Raw genomic sequence first — 19,390 nt, 5'->3', positions numbered from 1 at the left:
GCAGAAAGCTAATTAAGTCTTACAAGGAATGGGGAAGAAGAAAGCATAAAGGAAAAAAGAGGAATTGCTCTCTGAGCTGCTCATGTATTCTGCTTTCTCAGGATTGCCCTGGTCACTCCAAACTGTCCTACAAAATTCTCCTTCACAAAGGCTTTTGTCTTTTGCTATAATTTTTCCCAGCTGCTAGTCTTCCTCTAACTGCCTTGTTCTTGATTTCCACACTCTAATGTGCAACTAGAGCCATGCTGTCATTTAGTCCCCTCCTGTGTGCCTTCTTCTCCCTCTTTCACTGCTATAATTGCTGATTTTCTCCATACTCCGCTTCCCTCACCTCTTGACTTTCTCTCACATTAAAGTCCACATTGCTGCTTCCAGCTGTGGTTCATCCTCATCAATCACTGCTGCTCTCAGACTGTGGCTCATCTTTGCTGAAAGTCTTTTCAGCAGGCTCCCTGCTACCAGCCACCGACCCTGAGCCCTTCATCCTGGACCTGTACACTTTTACTAAGCAGATCTACCTCACTACCTTCCTTTGATGCCAGTATTATCCCACAATATTTTAGTAACTTCCCTTCATACTGATTTAAGACCCAGGTCTTAAAGACCTTTTTTTACAGAACAGAAAAGTTTCTTCTTAATATTTTTAATTATTAAGACTTTTTTTCTAAAATCTAGAAAATTCCTAGGAGGTTACTTTTTTTCATATCTGATATCATTTCAAGGATACTTACTTTTGGTGAGATCCAAACTCTCTGTGCTGAAAACAAAAAAGAACCAAATACGTTCACATCTTTGGTGTTTAGACACTGGACAGACACATGCCATAACTCAGGATGAGAGACGGAGAAAAAGAAGGAATTGATGGGCTGAAGATGGAACTGGAAAATGCAGTTAACTCTGCTAAAGATGAAAATGGCTAACTAACTGCCTACTAAATATTTTCATATGGAAACAAAATTCTTGGTGATATGCCAAATGTTTAAATGGAAAATAAGTTCAAAGATTTTAATGAGTTTTACGTGTGTGATCACTGACTGTGATTTTGGCCACTTCTATCCAGTCAACACTTACATATATATATATATAAATACACATATATATGTGTGTGTGTGTGTGTGTGTGGTGTGTAAAAGAAAATAATTAGGAAACACAAAGTTATAAATCAGAATAAAAAAATGTGGAAACAGAGGCTGCAATAGGATTTATATGTAGGTACTTATTATGAGCATATTGCTCTGCCATCTACCTTATCCTCCTCTAGTTATTTATTTTTGTGGTCTACTTATTCTTATGTAGATGAAATTAACCAAGGCATTATAAAATTGCAAGGAGTTATGGACAGTGCACACAGACAAATAAATCCTCCATCATGTAGGGGTGACTGCACAAAAATAATTTTCTCAGGCTATGTTTAAAACACCAGAGACTGTGATAATTGTATTTATCCTTACAGATAGAACCTTTAAATTATTATAAGATTGAGAGCTTTAGAGGTCTTTCCAGAAGGAGACCTTCAGGTTCCTTTCCACATATACTGCATTCCTTCAAATGCCAGATGAGTATAGGATGACACTAAGTTCAAATCAAATGACAAAAATTTTCTTTCTTAATCTTGAAGGGGTTAGAATATACAACTTGGACAAAACTGGCACATGCTTAGATTCATCTCCCAACTGAGAAAAGACAAGCGTGGTTGTAAAATCCAGGATCCAGCTTTAGCCATCTGAAAAAAATTCATTTCAAAATTGCAAAGAATCCTTTTCCCAGTAGGGTTCTGTTCAACAATCTCTGTAATCAGCCAACATGCTGCATGAAAGCATTTTCTTAAATGGAATAGCAAAAGGCACACAAGTTAATGACTTCTACTGAGCACTTAAGACTTCATAGGAAAGCTGATGAAATGATTGATCTGTGTACTTCTGTGCAGCCTGACCTCTGAGGGCTACCAGCTGCTGGCACCTGGCTTTGGCAGTGCAGTAACAGAACGTGAGGAGGCTCTCAGCCTGCACACAGCTGAGAAGTGCTGCTTTTAAAGGTGACTACTCTGGCAAAATGGTCTTCAGCCACTGACGGAATGGCACAAAGAACCATTCTTTCCAGACTTTCATGTTCTGTCCAGACTTTCATTATTTAACTGCAAGCAAAGTGCAAGATACTTGAGTGCAATTAATTTTCTAAGCTTCGTTACTTTTCTATCCTTCTCCTGATGAAGACATGACTTTGGCTATTGACTGGGTGGTGAAGTAAAACTACAAAGCATAGCAATGGCAGCAGTGACAGAGATGAAGAAGATTCATCTAATTCTTGTCCCTTAGTGGTTTTACCAAAGAGAGAAAGCAAAAGAGAAACAGGGTTGCTTGTGTGTGTAAAGTGGATTCACGTCTCCCTCCCCTTTGTGAAGGTCAGAATTCCTCTGAGCTACTAACTAGAGTGGGGTGCTGCTCATATGCTTCTTAGTAATCACTGTACTTAGCTAATTTCCAATATATAGAAATAATACTCAAGCTCGGAAATAAAATCAACCTCTGAAACAAAATCAGAATGTCTTTAAAGCAAACAATAAAAAGTCTGCCTAAATGTTTTTCTTCCTTCAAGTTATGCAGATTCATGCAAACCAATTTTATTTGCATCCTCTGGATGGGAGCTCAATTTTTAGTCACTAATGGAACTCATGGCATACAGAGATTAAGACCAGAAATTTTTCATTTACCTACAAACAACCAAGGAAGAAACCAAATGCTTGCTCTGTAGGTAGGTCCAAGAACAGCAGGGAGCTCAACATGCTATGAAACAAGAGGGCATAGCAACTGGGAAAGAGTGACAGAGCAAGGAAATATAGCTGGTAGCAGGGAGAAAGTCTTTGTCCTGTTCAAGAAAAAGAATGCTTTGGTGAAGCAGGCAATGCCTCTCTCTAGATCATCAAATTCAATGGTATTTTTCTGATGTTCATATATCATAGCATATTTCTATGCTGTATTAAAAAAAAAGTAGAATATTGCCTTGCTAGAACATATAAGTTACAAATTTTAGGACATTAAAAAAGAAAGTTTCTATAGAACTTTGTTTTTGTTTTTTTTTTTTTTTTTATGTGTTTCTATGTTATCTTTTCTACATAAATATTTAAATTGGCAGGTTATACAAAATAAATCATATTAATTTAAAATTTTAAAAAATATTAAAGACATCCATCTTATTAAAAACCTGTAATGCTGGTAACTATTAATTAATTTAGTTAATCAAGGAAAGTAATTTTTCCTTTACAGTACAAATTTGTTCTTGACAGGTCTTACTTCAGCAAATAATAACAAGAACAGTACTTATTACTGTGAATATTTTCAATTAAGTCTCAACATGATTTTGTAGACTGAGCTAAAAATAATTTTTGCTGGCACCAAATTCTAACCAGACAAGGGCAAACCCAAAAAAATATTAGAATACTATAGTTATAAAAATGAATAAAATCTGATTGTAATTTTTGGAGCAGAGATTTAATTAGTATAATAAAACATATATAGTTTAACATTTAATGAAATGAAATTATCATTACAATAAAAAAATGAATGTCATTCACACAAGCACTTGGAAGCATAGAAAAAACTCCTAAAAGTAGATATAAAAGGACAAACCCCCCTCCCACCATTAAGGAAACTATGTTTTGTTTACTTTACCAAAAAATATAAGACTGCTAAAAAAATATCTCCCAAAGGATCTGTTTATCTTATATAGGTAGGCAAAGAACCATGCACAAAATTTAGGTGATAAGGAAAAAGGTATTTTTTTTTTTTGCATTTCTTAAGGGGCAATTAATCTTTTCCTAGGTAGACTGCATTACAAAAGGTTTGCAAATGACTTAAATGTTTTTGTCCTTCTATGAAATGTTCTGCACCACAATTTTTGGCTCACTGAGCAAGAAAAGCAAGTTTTACTGAACTCACATATGACTAACAGCATTAGAGAAAATTATATCACTTAGTTCAAGCAATATTTAAAAGGCAATAACAAAACCTGTATTGACATTTAAGAATAATATATGGAAGAATTCCTCAATTGTAAAGTACCAAAATATAAAGTACTGCATCAAAAACACACAGTTCACCACTGAACTTCTTGAGCCAGATTCTCATGTTTCCACTTAATTTAGATGTGTTTAGGATGTCTTTAATCTATCCATTTCCTTAGTATCCATTGCCAAAGCATTTGGCATTTGTAAAGTATAAGGATGTGTTTTACTTTCTCAAATTTAAAAAAATTTAAAACTTTAACTTGGAGTTCTCCAATAGCATAGTTAAGAAGCACAATGTGCAATCCAGAAGGACAGAAAAAATAATTTCACAGAATCCTTTTTGTGTGCTAAAATAAAAAGTGGAGTATTAACAAGTTATAGGCTTATATTATGACACTCCATTGACTTCTGCTGGTCTCATGTAATTCCTCTTTTGTGTTCTTTTCTTATCTTGTCTTGTGTTTGTCTCAGATTGCAGAAATGCAAAATCACATATGAATGAAAAACAGTTTAGTATTGGATACAAGTTCCTAAAATTCACAGGAATCAGTCATCTCATTCTGAAGTAAAAAAAGTTCTTTAAATTCAGTATTTTTATCCTAATTTTCCTTCTAATTTTGATTCTGTACAATCTGAGAAACAACTGACTTGCCACCATGGAGATGCCAGGGCCCTATCGTACCACATGAGCATTCAGAAAACACAGGTCTTGCACATTCTGCCTCAGGGACAGATCTGGCAAGCTTTTAAATATGCAGCTGCAGAACTTGGCTTAAGAAATTTAGTTTTGACTGCTGCTTTATTTTATTATGTCTTTAGAGAAGCAGAGACCAAATGTCTGTCTCATATTCCAACTAACCAACATGTATCTGTGATCTGTGAGATCTGTGTTGAGAGTTCCTCCCTTGCTGAAGGAAAGAAAAATGTTTCCCAGTTTCTTGGACTGTACCTAGCATACACCATCTGGCACATAAGGATGACCCAGTATGAGAAATAAAGCATGCATAAGAGACTTGACTGTAAACTAATGGGGTGTCTTAATTTTGAGCAAAAGGTTCAGTTTCTCGATCAAATGGTTGCTTGTGTATTCACCAATAGTACACTTAAATAATTTTAAATTACTCTGTTAATATAATTTGTCCTGTAGAGTTCTCTGTTAAGAGTTTGCAGTTAGTGGCACGTGTCAGTTCTGGGTGATAGTATCATCACACTTGTTCCATGGAAGACAAAGCCTGGAGGTTCACTGTGGGTCATAGTCCATCATACACAAAGTGCCTGGAAATATGAATAGCACAACGGTATTCTCAGTACCTGCATGATTCCCCACAGGCTGTGCATCCCGTGGGGTGTTTAAAAGCAGGAGTTCTGTAACTTTTCCTTCCCCATTTTATCCTATGGAGAGCATGGATTGCTGTGTTTGTAAGGAGACCCAGCAGCAGCTGAAACGGGCAGCACGAGAGTGCAATCAAACTGAACTTCTGTGACACAGGAGCCTAACCTGGATACCAGTCAAGGCCAGAGAGCTGTTCTGAATTAGTCTGCACAGCATGCCTCTTTACCACCTTTTGTTTTGAGGCAATTTTAATGATTTTTTACTTTCAGGCAATTATTCTATAAATTCACTTCTATCCTTAGAAAGAGATTTCCATTTATCAAAGGGTTATTAATAGCATTGATAGCATGGATAGTGTTATAGACATAAATTCAATATTAAGGTACACTTGCCAAAAGACATTTAATATTACATTCCACTTAAGTACAAGGAAAGAAATCCTGTAGTATTATGAAATCTTAAATTAAAAAAATATGCAGCTCTAATGAATCTGTAAATATAACTGTAATCTTTATTTATTTTTGGTGTGCAAACCATGTCTCATAACTGTTCAACAAAGTACTACAGCCCTTTTCGTGTTGGCCTTTGGAGATCTGAAGCAAATCTCCCTTCACAGCACAATGTTATTTAGTGACACTGGTTCACAGTCCAATGGCTAGATTAATGTTGTCCTTCCAGAATAATACAAAGAGTATTCATTGAGATGGCTATGTAGGAAATTAACAAAACTAGAAATATTATTTTACTGAGGAAAAAACCCAGCTGAATTTTCTTCCTTAAAGTATAAACGACATATATACACAGAACTGTAACTACAGATAAATATCACAGACATTTCAGGGGTACTGAAAACTGAATAATTGTGAAGGTATGAGATTGCCCTGTAAAGTTATTTTTTCCACTCTCAAGTTTCACTAGACTGAAATCAGAACCCTCTTCCACAGAATAATGAACAAGAAATTCTCATATATAATATCACATGTTAACTAAGAGATAAAAGACTCCCAAAAGGAGTTTCTAAATGGAAACTTTCTTAAGAAAAGCCTAAATTTTTTCTTATGTAACAACACAAAAAAAAAAATCTTGTTTACTGCAAAAACAGAAATAAAACAGCTTTATAGTCTAGGGGTTTTTATGAGATGTATATTTTTTTAAGCAGGGACATTATGAGAATTCTTCTGCTCTAAAAAAGAAAAATAGTTTAGCAGTATTCTTACCAAGAAAGATCACCCTACATTTCTCTCTATTTTTACCTCTAATTATGGAAAGAAAAAAATCTTGTGGAAGGTCAAGCTAAATGTTCTGATCTAACTTTGAACTTTCTCCTTTTTTTCCCCTTATTAATGAGTTCAAGTAGTAATATAAGAAAATTTCTTCTTAAGTAATGTAGAAAATCTTTTTTTAATGCTAAATAAGGATTTTTATATCATAAATGCCTACAACCAGGGGGATTAGTTCTACTTCTGCCACAGGCAGATGGAAATCTTACAGGTGTGTACCTGAGTTGATATTACAGAAAAGTTTGATGAGTTATTTGTGATTGAGGCAGTATGGCTCAGTTGGTGTACATGATCTGCACCTTTTTTCCTAAAATTAAGCCTTTTATTCTTACTCTCTAGTCTTACCACAGGTCTTCCTTCACATTTTCCTGCAATTTCTTCTCATATATGGTATAAGGTGTCTCCCACACTTTGTGTGTGAGAAATGTCTTCCAGAGGACTTTTGTAAGATCACAGCTAGCATTGGCTGGAGTTCAATTTTGGCATCTCAACTCTGTGTTTGTTTTCACTGCTTCCATCTCTCAGAAAATCTTTGTGAAGACTCAAATATACACCTACTTCCACTACAGAAAATCTGTTAAGGAAAGTGGCATAAATTTTTGCCCTTTCCTAGTCTTTTCCTACATATAGAGGAAAACAACAGAATTTAATGACATTTTATAGCCTTTTTAGTTTGCAATTAGAGTCTTTATTTATTAGCATACTTTTAGGAGCTTATTTAGTAAAAGCTGATTAATGCTCTTGGTAATGTATTTATTATAATAATGCTTTCTCTTTGGTAAAGGATTCAGTTCACAATTCTCAACTAATGAGTGAGACAAATGTGCCCTAATCTCTTGTCAATTACTAATCCTATATTTCTATCAACTTATTATGTGTTAATTTTGAAAGTAAATCAGATAACACATCAAGAATATTGAGGCAAGTGTAATGCAACACATTAAAGCAATCTATTACATTAGCAATCTGTCTCTGGAATAGGAGAGGAAATAACCCCCCAAACAAATGGCTTGTTTCAAATTGTCTGTATTATATATATGATTTAAAAAACATTAAAATACATGTCAAAATTAAAAGTAATGGATGATAATTTCAGTTGCCATTTTGACCACATAAATTAATTCTGGGGATAGAAAATAACAATGTCTATTACGTAAACAAATACACTTTTATTCAGTAAATTGCATGCTTACCATATACTATCTCACTTTATAGACAATGAAAGGCAATCAATGTAGTTTCTCCTTTAATCACCATGATTCCAAGTGATTAAGCATGCTCTTCTAATAGGAACCACATTGACTATACATGTAATAGAAGACTATTTTTATATAAATCAAATTTTGAATTGATCTTATATAAATCAAATTTTGAATTGAGAAATGTGAAGTTCTATACCACACCAATAGATTCCTCTCAATTATTCCATAAGTTGAGAAAATTGCTCTATAGGCTATGTCATTGGTTCCTAACAGACATAAGTGAGACTATTCTACTTATAAGTACAGCACTTCAGACTGCAGCTTCAACACCCTACAAGCCATACAGAATTTTGTTTTAAATAGAAATAAAATAAAATTTTACTCAAACTTTTTGCTCTGAGAACTAGTTCTCTTATTTTCTTCTAAGATGAAACCATGAAATACTAAAATTTCTAAATACTTTAATCTCTTTTCACTTTATATCTCTCAGAATTTGTTAAAATGGAAATGCCTCATTTTGATAAAAAACTATTGAATTCACAAAATATCAATCATCATTTTGGTGGTACAGAATCAACTGCTGTTTGTACTTTTCCTATTGAGAACTATAATGTCAATAACATATGGCAAAGTTTAACCTCAGCAAAATTATGAAGGATGCCAAAAGATCTCATAACACTGTCTCAAAATTCTACTTTCACAGCCCTATAATTTCATGGCACATTTGGCATCCTAGCAAGGGTTCTTAGGTGACATGGAGCAACATGTTGCCACAAAGCAAGTGCAGTTCATGCAGTGTCAGCTGCCCCCAGCCCCACCAGCTGTGCTTACGTGTGCAGGGCCCTCTGGAGCACAGCACCTTGGAGCAACGCTCTCCGGAGACACACTGAGGGCCCTGATTTCTGTCCAAACATAATTACACCTCTCTGCAGGCATTACTGCACTGGTCACTCTCAAGTCGTGCTGTTACTTCCTTTTTTAATCTCTTTTAGTAGATTCCATCTACTGTACCCGAAGACATGACGGGTCTCGGTCTCTGAGAGTGTGCTGGACCCGTATGGGTGACCCAACATACACACATGATGTTTTAGTATATATGATCTATGGAGTGCCCCAGATTCTGAAAACATGCCTTCAACTGCCTTGGCTCTTGGCTATAATCAGCCTACAAATACAATAGGTTTTAGCTAACTTAAGAGGAGATGGATTATTTGCTTCACAAAAAGAGAAATGTCAGATAAATAAGGGAAGGGAAGGCACCCAAGTATCTGCCTGCCAGAGACTGTGTGTAAATTGAAAGGGATCCCTAAGATAGCATGATAAGAAGACAGCAAAGAGTTTACTTATTAATGAAATATAACTGAGAATTAGGTCTGCTTCTCTACAGAAGTCTGATCATCAGTTCCCTTAGGGCTGACCAGCAGAAAAACAATTTCATTCCAGATATGAATAGGTATACCTGTTAAGAATTGCATTTTGCATTCTATCTTTCTCAGTAAAGAAAGTGTCTTTTCCACAAGGAATAATGCCTGTGGAATCAGGACCTGAACGTTACAACATAAAGTTCCTCTAATCCATCAAATTTTAGCTTATAGAATTGACTGCTTGACTCAAGAATACGGAGTATGCCTTTAACTATTTTTGGAGCACTGGAAAGGTACAAGAATCAGAAATAAAATAAATTCTAATTTATCTTGCTACTCTACTCTTCAGAATCTTGTCATTTACTGAAGTCTTAAGTAAAAGCAACCTTATGAAAAATTACTTTTGTGTCATATGTTGTGGAAGATGAAAGAGGAAAGCCTTATAAATATGATTGCTTGGCAAAAGATTTTGAGGATATGGAAACTATAAGCAAGATTGAAATGAAAACAAGCTTTGAGATACCAAGCCTTCATTACTGAACAACTGGAAAACAATAGTATGGCCAGCTGAAGGTAATCCCCTTTTGATTAAACAATACCCTCTTGCTTGCAGACAGGTCCCAGGTTCAGAGCAGGCCCCATGGCTTGGCAGAAGAGGTCCAAACAGTAGTTTTCATGGTTTAAAATGTAACACAGTATGGTAATTCAATGATTCTTATAGGCTGTATATAAATGGTATAGGATTTTATCTTGTACTAGATTGGTTAGTGAAAATTAGAATATTCAGCACAGAAGAAGATTTATTGTATTGTAATGAGAAATTCCTCCCTCTCGCTCTTTCGGGTCTCTCTTTCAGGCTCTTCTTTCGGGTCTGCTCAGAGCTGGGGCTGGCAGTTCTAAGCAGGGCCCCTGCACCCACACCCTTTGCAATAAACCACAAGTTCCAAGAGCTGGCTTGAGAGATCTCCCATCTCCATCCGTCCCAACCATCCTACTCACCCTCACTCCTACAGTCATGCCCTTTACCCATAAAATAATTGTTCCTACCTGAAAAAGACTACAGACCAGAATAAAAAAAATATTATTTCTTTATCTATTTTTAGTGTCAACTTCTTAGCACTATGACAAATAACAGGAAACAATACAAATATAATTTGAAAAGACATTTAAAACTGACCTTATAAGGCATGTATTGTAAGTCTGATACACAGTCCTGAAAACAGTTATGATGACCTAGTTTCAGAAAAACTTCTGGCATAGATTTAGTGATAAAATATGAATGAAGAAAACCACTGAAGTAAAATTATACTTTACAAAACACTTGAAAAAATGTTTCAGATATTCAGACAGTCATTTCTACACTGATTTCCATATGAGCACAACTTTCTACAGAAGTAGTATTATCTTCTGATATTGGTATGTTTTATCAAGCCTGATATGTAAGGAGATACTTATCCAGCCCATTGAACGATAGAATATCTTCAGAAAGTACCTAAGAAACTTTTATACTTAATCCAGTTGCTACATAGTACCAGTGCCCTGACACCTGAATATCTCCAGCCTCTCAGTTCCAGAAAACTGTACTTACAGGATACCTACAGGAAATTAGTGTTTTGGTTCCAGATTGTACCAATACAAGATTCCTTGTGCAGGCACTCACCATCTGAGAAAACGAACATGATGGGACAAGACAGAGAAATTTATAAATTCATTAAACACCTTAATTGCAAATTTTAATCCTCTGGTATCTATGTACAATGCTGGCGTCCAACATTTTCTGTAAGATGCACTTACAGATGGAAACAATATTTTGGGTTGGAAGGGACCTTAAACATCATTTAGCTACAAGCCCCCTGGAGGGAGGCAGAGACGCCCTCCATTTGGGTTGCTCAGAGCCTCATCTAACCTTGCCTTGAACATTTCCAGGGATGGCGTATCCACAGAGCAACCCGTTCTGGTGTCTCACCATTCTCTTTGTGAAGGATCTGAAGACAGGCAAGGTATTTCTTCATGATGTGACCTCACCCTCAGCAACCCAACAGGCCATCATGTTGTGTCACTGTAGACACAGCACCATGCACACACCTCATCCAGGGCCTGACCTGTGGCCAGAGGCTCACCACAACCAGCAATGCTTGTATGACCCAGCTATTAAAGATGCTTGTGCTGTCCTGTAGCAGCAGCCACATTTCAGACAGGACCCCTTGGAGATGCTTCTCCAATAGAACAGCAGGAGCAGGTGTGCAGTAACAGCTCTACAAAACAACCCCCAACCCTTACCATATCCCCATATCCAACCAACACAAGGGGCTTTTCCAGGAGATGTCAGCAGAGCTGCTGTGGCTGCTCTGCTCGGGGCCAGGCACAGGCCAGCCCTGAGCACAGGCCAGTCCCAGGGAGCAGCCAAGGGACGGGGGCTGCCAGCCAGAGCCATGCAGGCTGCCTCCAAGAGCACTGAATTACAGCTCCTCACTCACGTTTGTCTGAACACCTACTCATGGTCAGTGGGTCTAAAGATTTTGAGTACTCTTTGAGACAGTTATATTTCACATTTGTGAAATGGTATTTAAATCAGATCTAGACCAGACAATACAGGTTCTCTCTAGTGATGAGACATCCTTGAGCAATGTACAGAGTTGACATCCTTCATTTTATAGCTCTTATGGCAAGAGAGACCAGATTAGATAAAAAAAAGTAATGTAGTGCATTGCATATGATTTGATATTCAAATGCCTCTATACTGTTACATAGCTCTGTACTGTCACAAGGTAAAAATTTAGATTTCCAGCTAAGCAAGTGATTAATTTTTTTCTTGCCTAGCCAGACACCTCCCAGATTTGTCTAAAGGTGACTTCATCTTTATTTCAAAGAAAATAGAAATGTATACAAACCTGGCCTTTCCATAACTTGCAAGTGAGCTGGTAAAATACAAGGCTGCTACAAAGACTTGCCTACTGATGGAGTCACTAGTGTCTGCATGATATTCAGGGCTTTCTGTATATACATTCTTTCACCTCTTCTTCATTCCCTCCTGCTCATTCTGCATTCAATAAGTCACACAGTCAAGCTTCCTACCCTCTTCTGCATTGTTACCTCTCCTTTCTTTTTTTAGTTCTACTCTTTACAGTATTTGAAATCCCACACACAGCCCCTCAAAGTTTAGTTTAAAAATTTACCACAGTTTCTGACAGTGCAAATCATTGTTTTGCTCCATTTTGTTGTACATTAAAACTCTTATTACTTTGGTTTGGAAAGAACCGAGAATTTTTTTCTCTGTGTTTGAATGGTGGTTAGCACAAGGGAGACCTTCAGATAGGACCTCACACAGCACAGCACTGTAAACTTACATTGAACTCTATGAAAACATCACAACAGTTTTTTTCTTAAATACTGAGAATACAACCTATCTTCTGTACATACCTTGAAATATATTATATATATATATATATATATGCATACTTATATAAATTGCTTAAATACTTCTTTTATATGAATGTTATTCAAACACAAGTAACCTTTTCCATGTCAAATACACTTGTCCTATACAGTGTCATTATTTGACATTGAGCTTTTCAGAGTGTATTATATGGATTTTCCCCAGAATAGGAAAAAATAAGAAAAAAAGATGTAAGATTTTAAACACTTTAGACATCAAAGCAGAAAATCTTTCCATTTTCCTAGGCGATACATTGAAGTATTCAATTTGAATTGAGAGAAACAGAAATGAGGAAAATTTCTACAGATGGTGAATACACTTGTAGGCTGAAAAGAAAGTAATTAAAACATAATGAAACATTTGCACTAAAGTAACATAAGTTTGTTCAGGAAAATTGCTTTGTTTCAAAATAAGGTTGCATGTTTAAAGGTGAAAAAATCTCATGTTGAAATACACAAACACTGTCTGTGACAAAACCAAAAGCATCTTGCAGCATTTCAGTGACCCTTCAGAAACTTCAGTAAGGAATCCCCCCAAATGAAAGTACAGCTTATGTTGCTTCCTGAAAAGCTGAAAAGTAAGGAATTACTGTATTAAGCAGGCTCCAGCAAGCAGAAGATAAAAGCTTCAGTCCAACCTGAAAAGAAACTTTGCTTAAAAAAAAAAAGTTTAGTAAATGTTCAGAGGAAAAAAGATAATTGACCATTTTCTTCATTCCATAGAATATCGTTGATGAGGCAACTTCAACAGGATCTTCAAATGATTAAACTGTAATACATAAGTATTATGTACATTTAGATAATTTGAGAGAGAGAAAAAAAATCTAGTTCCTACCAGTCTGGCTGAGTTGCGATGTGCTACGGCTCTTTCTCGATAGCCCCACGATGGCGACCATCTTTGCACCAATGCTGGAGCGTCTCTTTTTGCTGCCACCACCAACAGTGCCCACTGCCGTGTCCGACTGGCTGCCATCGTTCTTCTCCAGCGTGTACATCTCCCCACTGATGCTGGTGCTCTTAGTCATGTTCTTTCCTGAGATGGCCATCTGTCTGCTTTGCATTTTGGATGTAAAGACACTGTCAGCCAGTTGACGGATAAACAGTGCAGACAAAGAGTAAAAAGGGGAAGACAGAAAAGGACAGGTTTCAGATGGAAGGTTTTGGGATACTAAAGGGTAAAAGCAGCTAATCACACAAGTAGGGTTTGGTTTTAAGAGGTAAAAGGAGAAATTTTAATTCTAGGGTCTTGGTTGGTAAAAATAGTGGACTCATCAAAATTGTGTTTTAAATAACAAGCTCTTATTTACTGATCGACTTAAAACTTGTTACTGGCAAAAGTATACAAAAGATTTAATGCATCCATATATCATACAATCACTTTTTGTTTGGAAAATTTAAGTTCTGCCCTCAGTGCTGTGAACTTCTTCTTCTCACATACATATACACAAATAACCTATATTCCTCTGGGAAACAGATACTTGATTTACTACTGAGTGGAAAAGAATATCAGTCTGAAACCCAGTTTTGCTTACTATACATTCAGATATTTCAAGGATGTTCTCAGTAATCTAGTTTAGCTCAGTCACTGTACAGTAATGAACACCCATAGGTTTTTTTCTCCATCTCTGCATCAACAAATACAGGTACTAGACATGTATTTCACACAACACTTGAGTGTTCTGTGGCATAGATCACCGGAACTGAAAAAAATGGAATTCAATTCTAATGTATCTTTTCTACTTGTTTAGAGACTCTGTAAATGTGCTCTATGTGGCTGCATCTAAACTACTGCTGCAGCATTTCAGTTGTCCCAGGGGAAACTGATCTACCAGTAGTCCAGGCTAAGGGACTTTTCCTTTCCTCAGAAATGGCAATCTACACTGATGACAACAGCACTTATACAAAATTTACCCTGACATCTAAGTGGTAGGTGTCTGAAAAAATATCCAGAACTGGAAGCTCTGGGGTACATGTGGGCTTGAAAGTTTATAGAGAATTTTCTATTTCAATTAAGTTCTTGTGTAGAACTTAGACATTTATTATTATTTTCAGTACAGTGCTTCTCACCAAAAAGTCCCCATGAGATGCTATTTTAAATAATCCACAAAACTGTGGAATATTTCTGGAACCCAGGAGAAATTATTTTTTTGTTAAATCACCAATACATAAAGGCTAAAATTAATGTTTTTGTTTCTTAAACAGATTTTCAAATACATGCAAAAAGCTACTGCTAGAGCTTTAGTGCTCAGCAAATGTCTCTAAAGCAAATTTTTCGGACTATACAAAAATATATACTCCTTTTCTCTTATCTATAATGTCCTGAAATCTATTTCATAAAAGGAAGGCATTTTTGTTTCTTTATTAAGATTTTCCAATACTTATTCTGTCAGTAACTTACCTATGGAATTAATGCATTGCACTCAAAAGTAAATGAAGAATTATAGCTTAGCCACAACCCAGAGGGAAAGCTGAGTTGGTTCATAGCAGAAGTAGACCTTTACCATTGAAAAAATATTGAGTGTAACTTCTCAGGGAAGTTACAGGGAAAAATATGAATGAGAATTTGGATCAGCAGATGGAGAAGCACAAAACAAATCTGAGAGAGAGCTAGACTGGCCTTGCCTGGACACGCAATCACAAAAGACTGAACACAGTGGTAGCCTGAAAGCTTTTTTCTTACCCTCCTTTAGCTCTCTTTGTTGTTATATGTTAGTACACACTGACTCTTATTAGTACATTTATCACCATGGGAGGAGTGGGATAGGATGTGGGTAAAGAGGAAGTCAGGGAAACAGTAACTCAGAATTTGTATTTCTGTGTCTTATTAGCACTATGCTAACTTACTTCTTAGATGATAACCTCACATGCTGTATTTTTTAATCAAACTAACACCTCTAAGAATTCAGTCAAAGAAAGCAGATGACACAGAATCTAGTTCTCCGTTTCAACATTATCTTGCATGCAAAAAATACTATAGGTCTAGAAAAAACATGGCTGTGAAGAGCTAGTATCTTCAACTCTACCTTAAGCAAAATTTTACTAAGAATCAGAAAATTAGAATCCCTTATCCAGTAATGCTGTTTTTAATCCAAGTTCTCAAAGGAAATATGATTAATGTGTGCTTTCAGTCAGGTCTCTCTTTTTTCAGTATTTTTTAAAATCAGATAAAATTTGACAGAGCAGTAGGAAACTAAAGCTATTTAGTTTCTAAAACTGTTTTGAAAACAGATACCTGGACATACACCTTATGAATGCCTCTTTGGGGAAAGATTGCAGAAAAAGTAATTATTGAATCTCTCCTAGTAGAAGCTCATTCGCAGATACAGACTGGTGAGGGAAGTAAATTTTTCACTGCTTGCAGAACAACCTATTTCAGTGATCCATTTTTTCAAGAATAGTACCCCGAAAATCAGTGAGTTCTTGTCATATGGAAACAGTAATTAATGCATTGTTTTATAAGTGATATTATCATTCAATAAAGTCCTATGTCATCAGTGGAAACAGAAATATTCTGCATTTTAAGATAAAAGCTACACAGAAAAGTCACCATTTCCTGAGTTGAATGTGCCTTTGAGGTGCTTTTTTGTGTCCTTTCCAAGATGTCTGGTTCTATTTAAGTGGAATGGATTACAATAGTTGCCTTTATTAAATAAATCAGTGTGTTTAAAGAGGTTGGTCACTATAGTGTTTGGTTACCTATGAAAGTACTCTGAATTGCCAAAGTTTGCTTCTTGGCTGATGTCTAAAGGCTTCTGTATCACAAAATGTTTTGCTGTGTAGTCCTGCCAGTAATGATGTAGACTTCAGTCAGACACCTTCTCTTGGCCAACTTTTAAAGAAAGGTAGGAAAAGGAATTCAAATGAGGAGAAACAGATTTAGATTTAAGTGGATATACCAAATACTAGTAGAAATGGCTGATGCTAAAAATTCATTCACAAACCTCTCTTTTTTTCCCCAGTTGAGCTCTAAAACTATTTTCTTTAATTAAAGGCTTGGGGGTTTTCCCCTTCTCTAAAAGCAGCCGAGAATACATCTTTGCTACAGTCCTATCAGCAAACAGCCCTTGGAGAAAGCCATCCCATAGCAGGAACTTTGTTTTTTGCAATTCCTCTCTTAGCAAAAAAGCTCTGAGAAATACATACTAGGAGAGTTATGAATGGTTCATAGTGCCTCAAAATAAACCTAGAGTGGTCATGAGCACTTCCTTCATCAGCACTCTGAATCCTTTCTGGCCATCCAAGCCCTCATTTACTAATTTTTCTTGGCAGTTACTTGATACCCTCCCCAGTAGAAACCATCCTTCTACCCAGTCTGCCTTTTGACAGTGCCACAAATGGGTCATTCTCAGAAAAACTGGGTATTGCATGTCAGACTTGGTTCCTTTCTGAGGTAATAGAAAGGTAGACCTCAGAGTAAAATTTAGAGAGTAAACCTTTTTACTTAACAGGAAACAGAAATAACTGGAAGTTTTCTTTGTAAGTACAAATACACAAATCTAATCTCACATACATCCAGTTAAATAAATTCAACAGGATTTTAAAACAGACATTACCTAAAAGTAATTTATAATATTGTATGAGTTAATGAATAGATACACAGTAAAAACAGGGTTCTCAAGGTATCTTATAAAATAATAATAATTTTTAAAATACCCTCAGCAAAGAGAATATACAGCCAGATGCTGGGGGAGAATAAAATAAAGGGGGAAATAAAGTAATCATCCTAGTCCAAATAATATGTGCATAATGACATAATAATACCATTATTAGAACCAAAACAAGAACAAAATCAGTACACAACCCCAGCATGTGGCAGCCTAAAGCCTACAGCAAGAGCAGAGTGAAGGTGGCAGCCAGGCTATTGCCTTTTGCTTAACAGGACCAAACTATTCAACAAGAACAGGATGAAGGGCAAAGCTTACACAGGAATGTTACTTCCTGCACTATCCCAAAATCCAGCAAATCTCTTGAGGAAACCAAGAGCTGCAGACAGGTCTCATTGTAAATATCTTTTCAGTTTGCCAGTGAAAAAAGAAAAATGAAAGATGCATAAATTTTAGAGGAATACATTCTCAAAGCTAAAGCAGAAAGTTCTTTAAAAAAACACAAGAGAAAAATAAGACATTAGAAAAGAAATTACAGTAAGATATCTATATATATTTGAAATATAAAGCCAATCGTGGAGTATGAGAGTCCTAGCCACTAAATATTATTTTAAAAAATATACTATATAAGTCAGCTGAGGAGAGTCAGATTGGCAGATACCTGTGGTGTCAAAGGTATTCTAAAGTTTGCTGATAAAAATAGATTAGGAGGAGCTCCTGACTCCCTTGGACACAGAGAGGCTCAGCAGAAAGACTTTGACAAATTAGAGGTCTTGGTAATCAGCAGCCATATGAAGTTTAACAAGGACAAGTGCTGGATTCTGCACCTTGCATGGGGGTTGTATGTACATACTGGGAAACAAGAGTCTGGAGACCAGCACCACAAAAATGGACCTGGGGGTCACTGGCAAGCTGACCATGAGCCAGCAGTGCCCTGGCAGCCAGGAGGGCCAAGGGTGTCCTGGGGGCATCAGGCCCAGCATGGCCAGCTGGGCAAGGGCGGGGATTGTCCTGCTCTGCTCTGCACTGGGGCAGCCTCACCTCGAGTGCTGGGGGTGGTTTTGGGCACCACAAAATAAGAAGGATATAAATGGATTAGAGGGCACCCAAACGATAGCAACAAATATGGTGAAGGGCCTTGAGGAGAAGCCACATGAAAAGCAAATCAGGTTACTTGGTCTGTTCACTCTGGAGGAGACTGAGGGGAGACTTCATTGTAATCTGGAGCTTCCTTGCAAGGGGAAGAAGAGGGGCAGACACTGCTCTCTTCTCTGTGGTCCCAGTGACAGGACCCGAGGGAATGGTCTGAAGCTCTGTCAGGGGAGGTTTAGGTTGGATAGTACATAGAGTTTCAGAGATTTCTGATAAAATTTCTCACCTTCTCTGATAGAATAATCGGCTATTTTAAAAAATACATTTGATATTTTATGTTAATTTAAATTGCAATTACAATGAAGATTATATTAATATTCATCTAGTGTCAATAAATTTTCAAGTTTTCCTCTACAAAGTTAGAGAAAAGCTTTATTACCTTGCTAACAGTAATGAATCTTTGATGAAATCCCTTTCTTTGATACAGTGAACTAAACCAGTTCTTTACTTTGTGTGGATGCAAAAAAAAAGCCAAGTAAGAAAATTAATTGAGGTCTAGAAGTCTTGCATTTGTCAGCTGTCATATCCACTGGTAATAGAAGAAGTCCATATGAGTTCTGAAGGTTTGGCAATAAAGTACATTGCAAAGACCGAGTGAGCTTTGACTAACATCCAAATTCTTTGAGTTTAGAAAGCATCTTCTTTAACCCAGCCTGGCAAAGAAGTAGTTTGTAAACACTGGGTAACAACTAACTTGCTAAATTAAAACTGATCACGAGCATCCTGATTTAATCAAGACTGTTCTCTGGCAGAAATGCACCTTTGCATGTACTTAATCTGAAATGTAAATGTTGTGTACCTGTTCCAACTTGTTGTTTAATTAGTCTTCCAACAGGGATGGAAGGCCCAGTTTTCTGTATTTACACTGCTATATTACAATCTACACTACAAACTTGCTTAGTACTGCTCAGTGTTTTTTCTTGAAGTGCTGAATAAAGCTCTATAAGCAGTGAATTGCTAAACCAGACATTAAATCCTGTATGTGTCCCAGACTTCAAATCACCATAGAAATAATGT

The 19,390-nt window shown here is 36.5% G+C and overlaps 1 protein-coding gene across 34 annotated transcripts in view; it reads right to left on the bottom strand.

The window, feature by feature from the left end:
• The window catches only part of RIMS2 (regulating synaptic membrane exocytosis 2), a 447,424-nt gene that overhangs the window by 40,552 nt on the left and 387,482 nt on the right, over positions 1 to 19,390 (bottom strand). For 29 of the 34 annotated variants that reach the window (XM_085573910.1, XM_085573913.1, XM_021546502.4 and 26 more), the window contains one exon: positions 13,453 to 13,694. The exons of 4 other annotated variants lie outside the window; for them this stretch is intronic. In XM_085573910.1, coding sequence (XP_085430036.1) covers positions 13,453 to 13,694 — 242 coding nt within the window. The remainder of the gene's footprint in view (positions 1 to 13,452; positions 13,695 to 19,390) is intronic. One more of the 34 variants, XM_085573927.1, reaches the window with a different exon arrangement.

Source organism: Lonchura striata, chromosome 2 (genome assembly GCF_050655825.1).
Source record: "Lonchura striata isolate lonStrDom1 chromosome 2, ASM5065582v1, whole genome shotgun sequence".
Taxonomy (NCBI): domain Eukaryota; kingdom Metazoa; phylum Chordata; class Aves; order Passeriformes; family Estrildidae; genus Lonchura; species Lonchura striata.
This window is presented reverse-complemented; position numbering and strand designations above follow the sequence as displayed.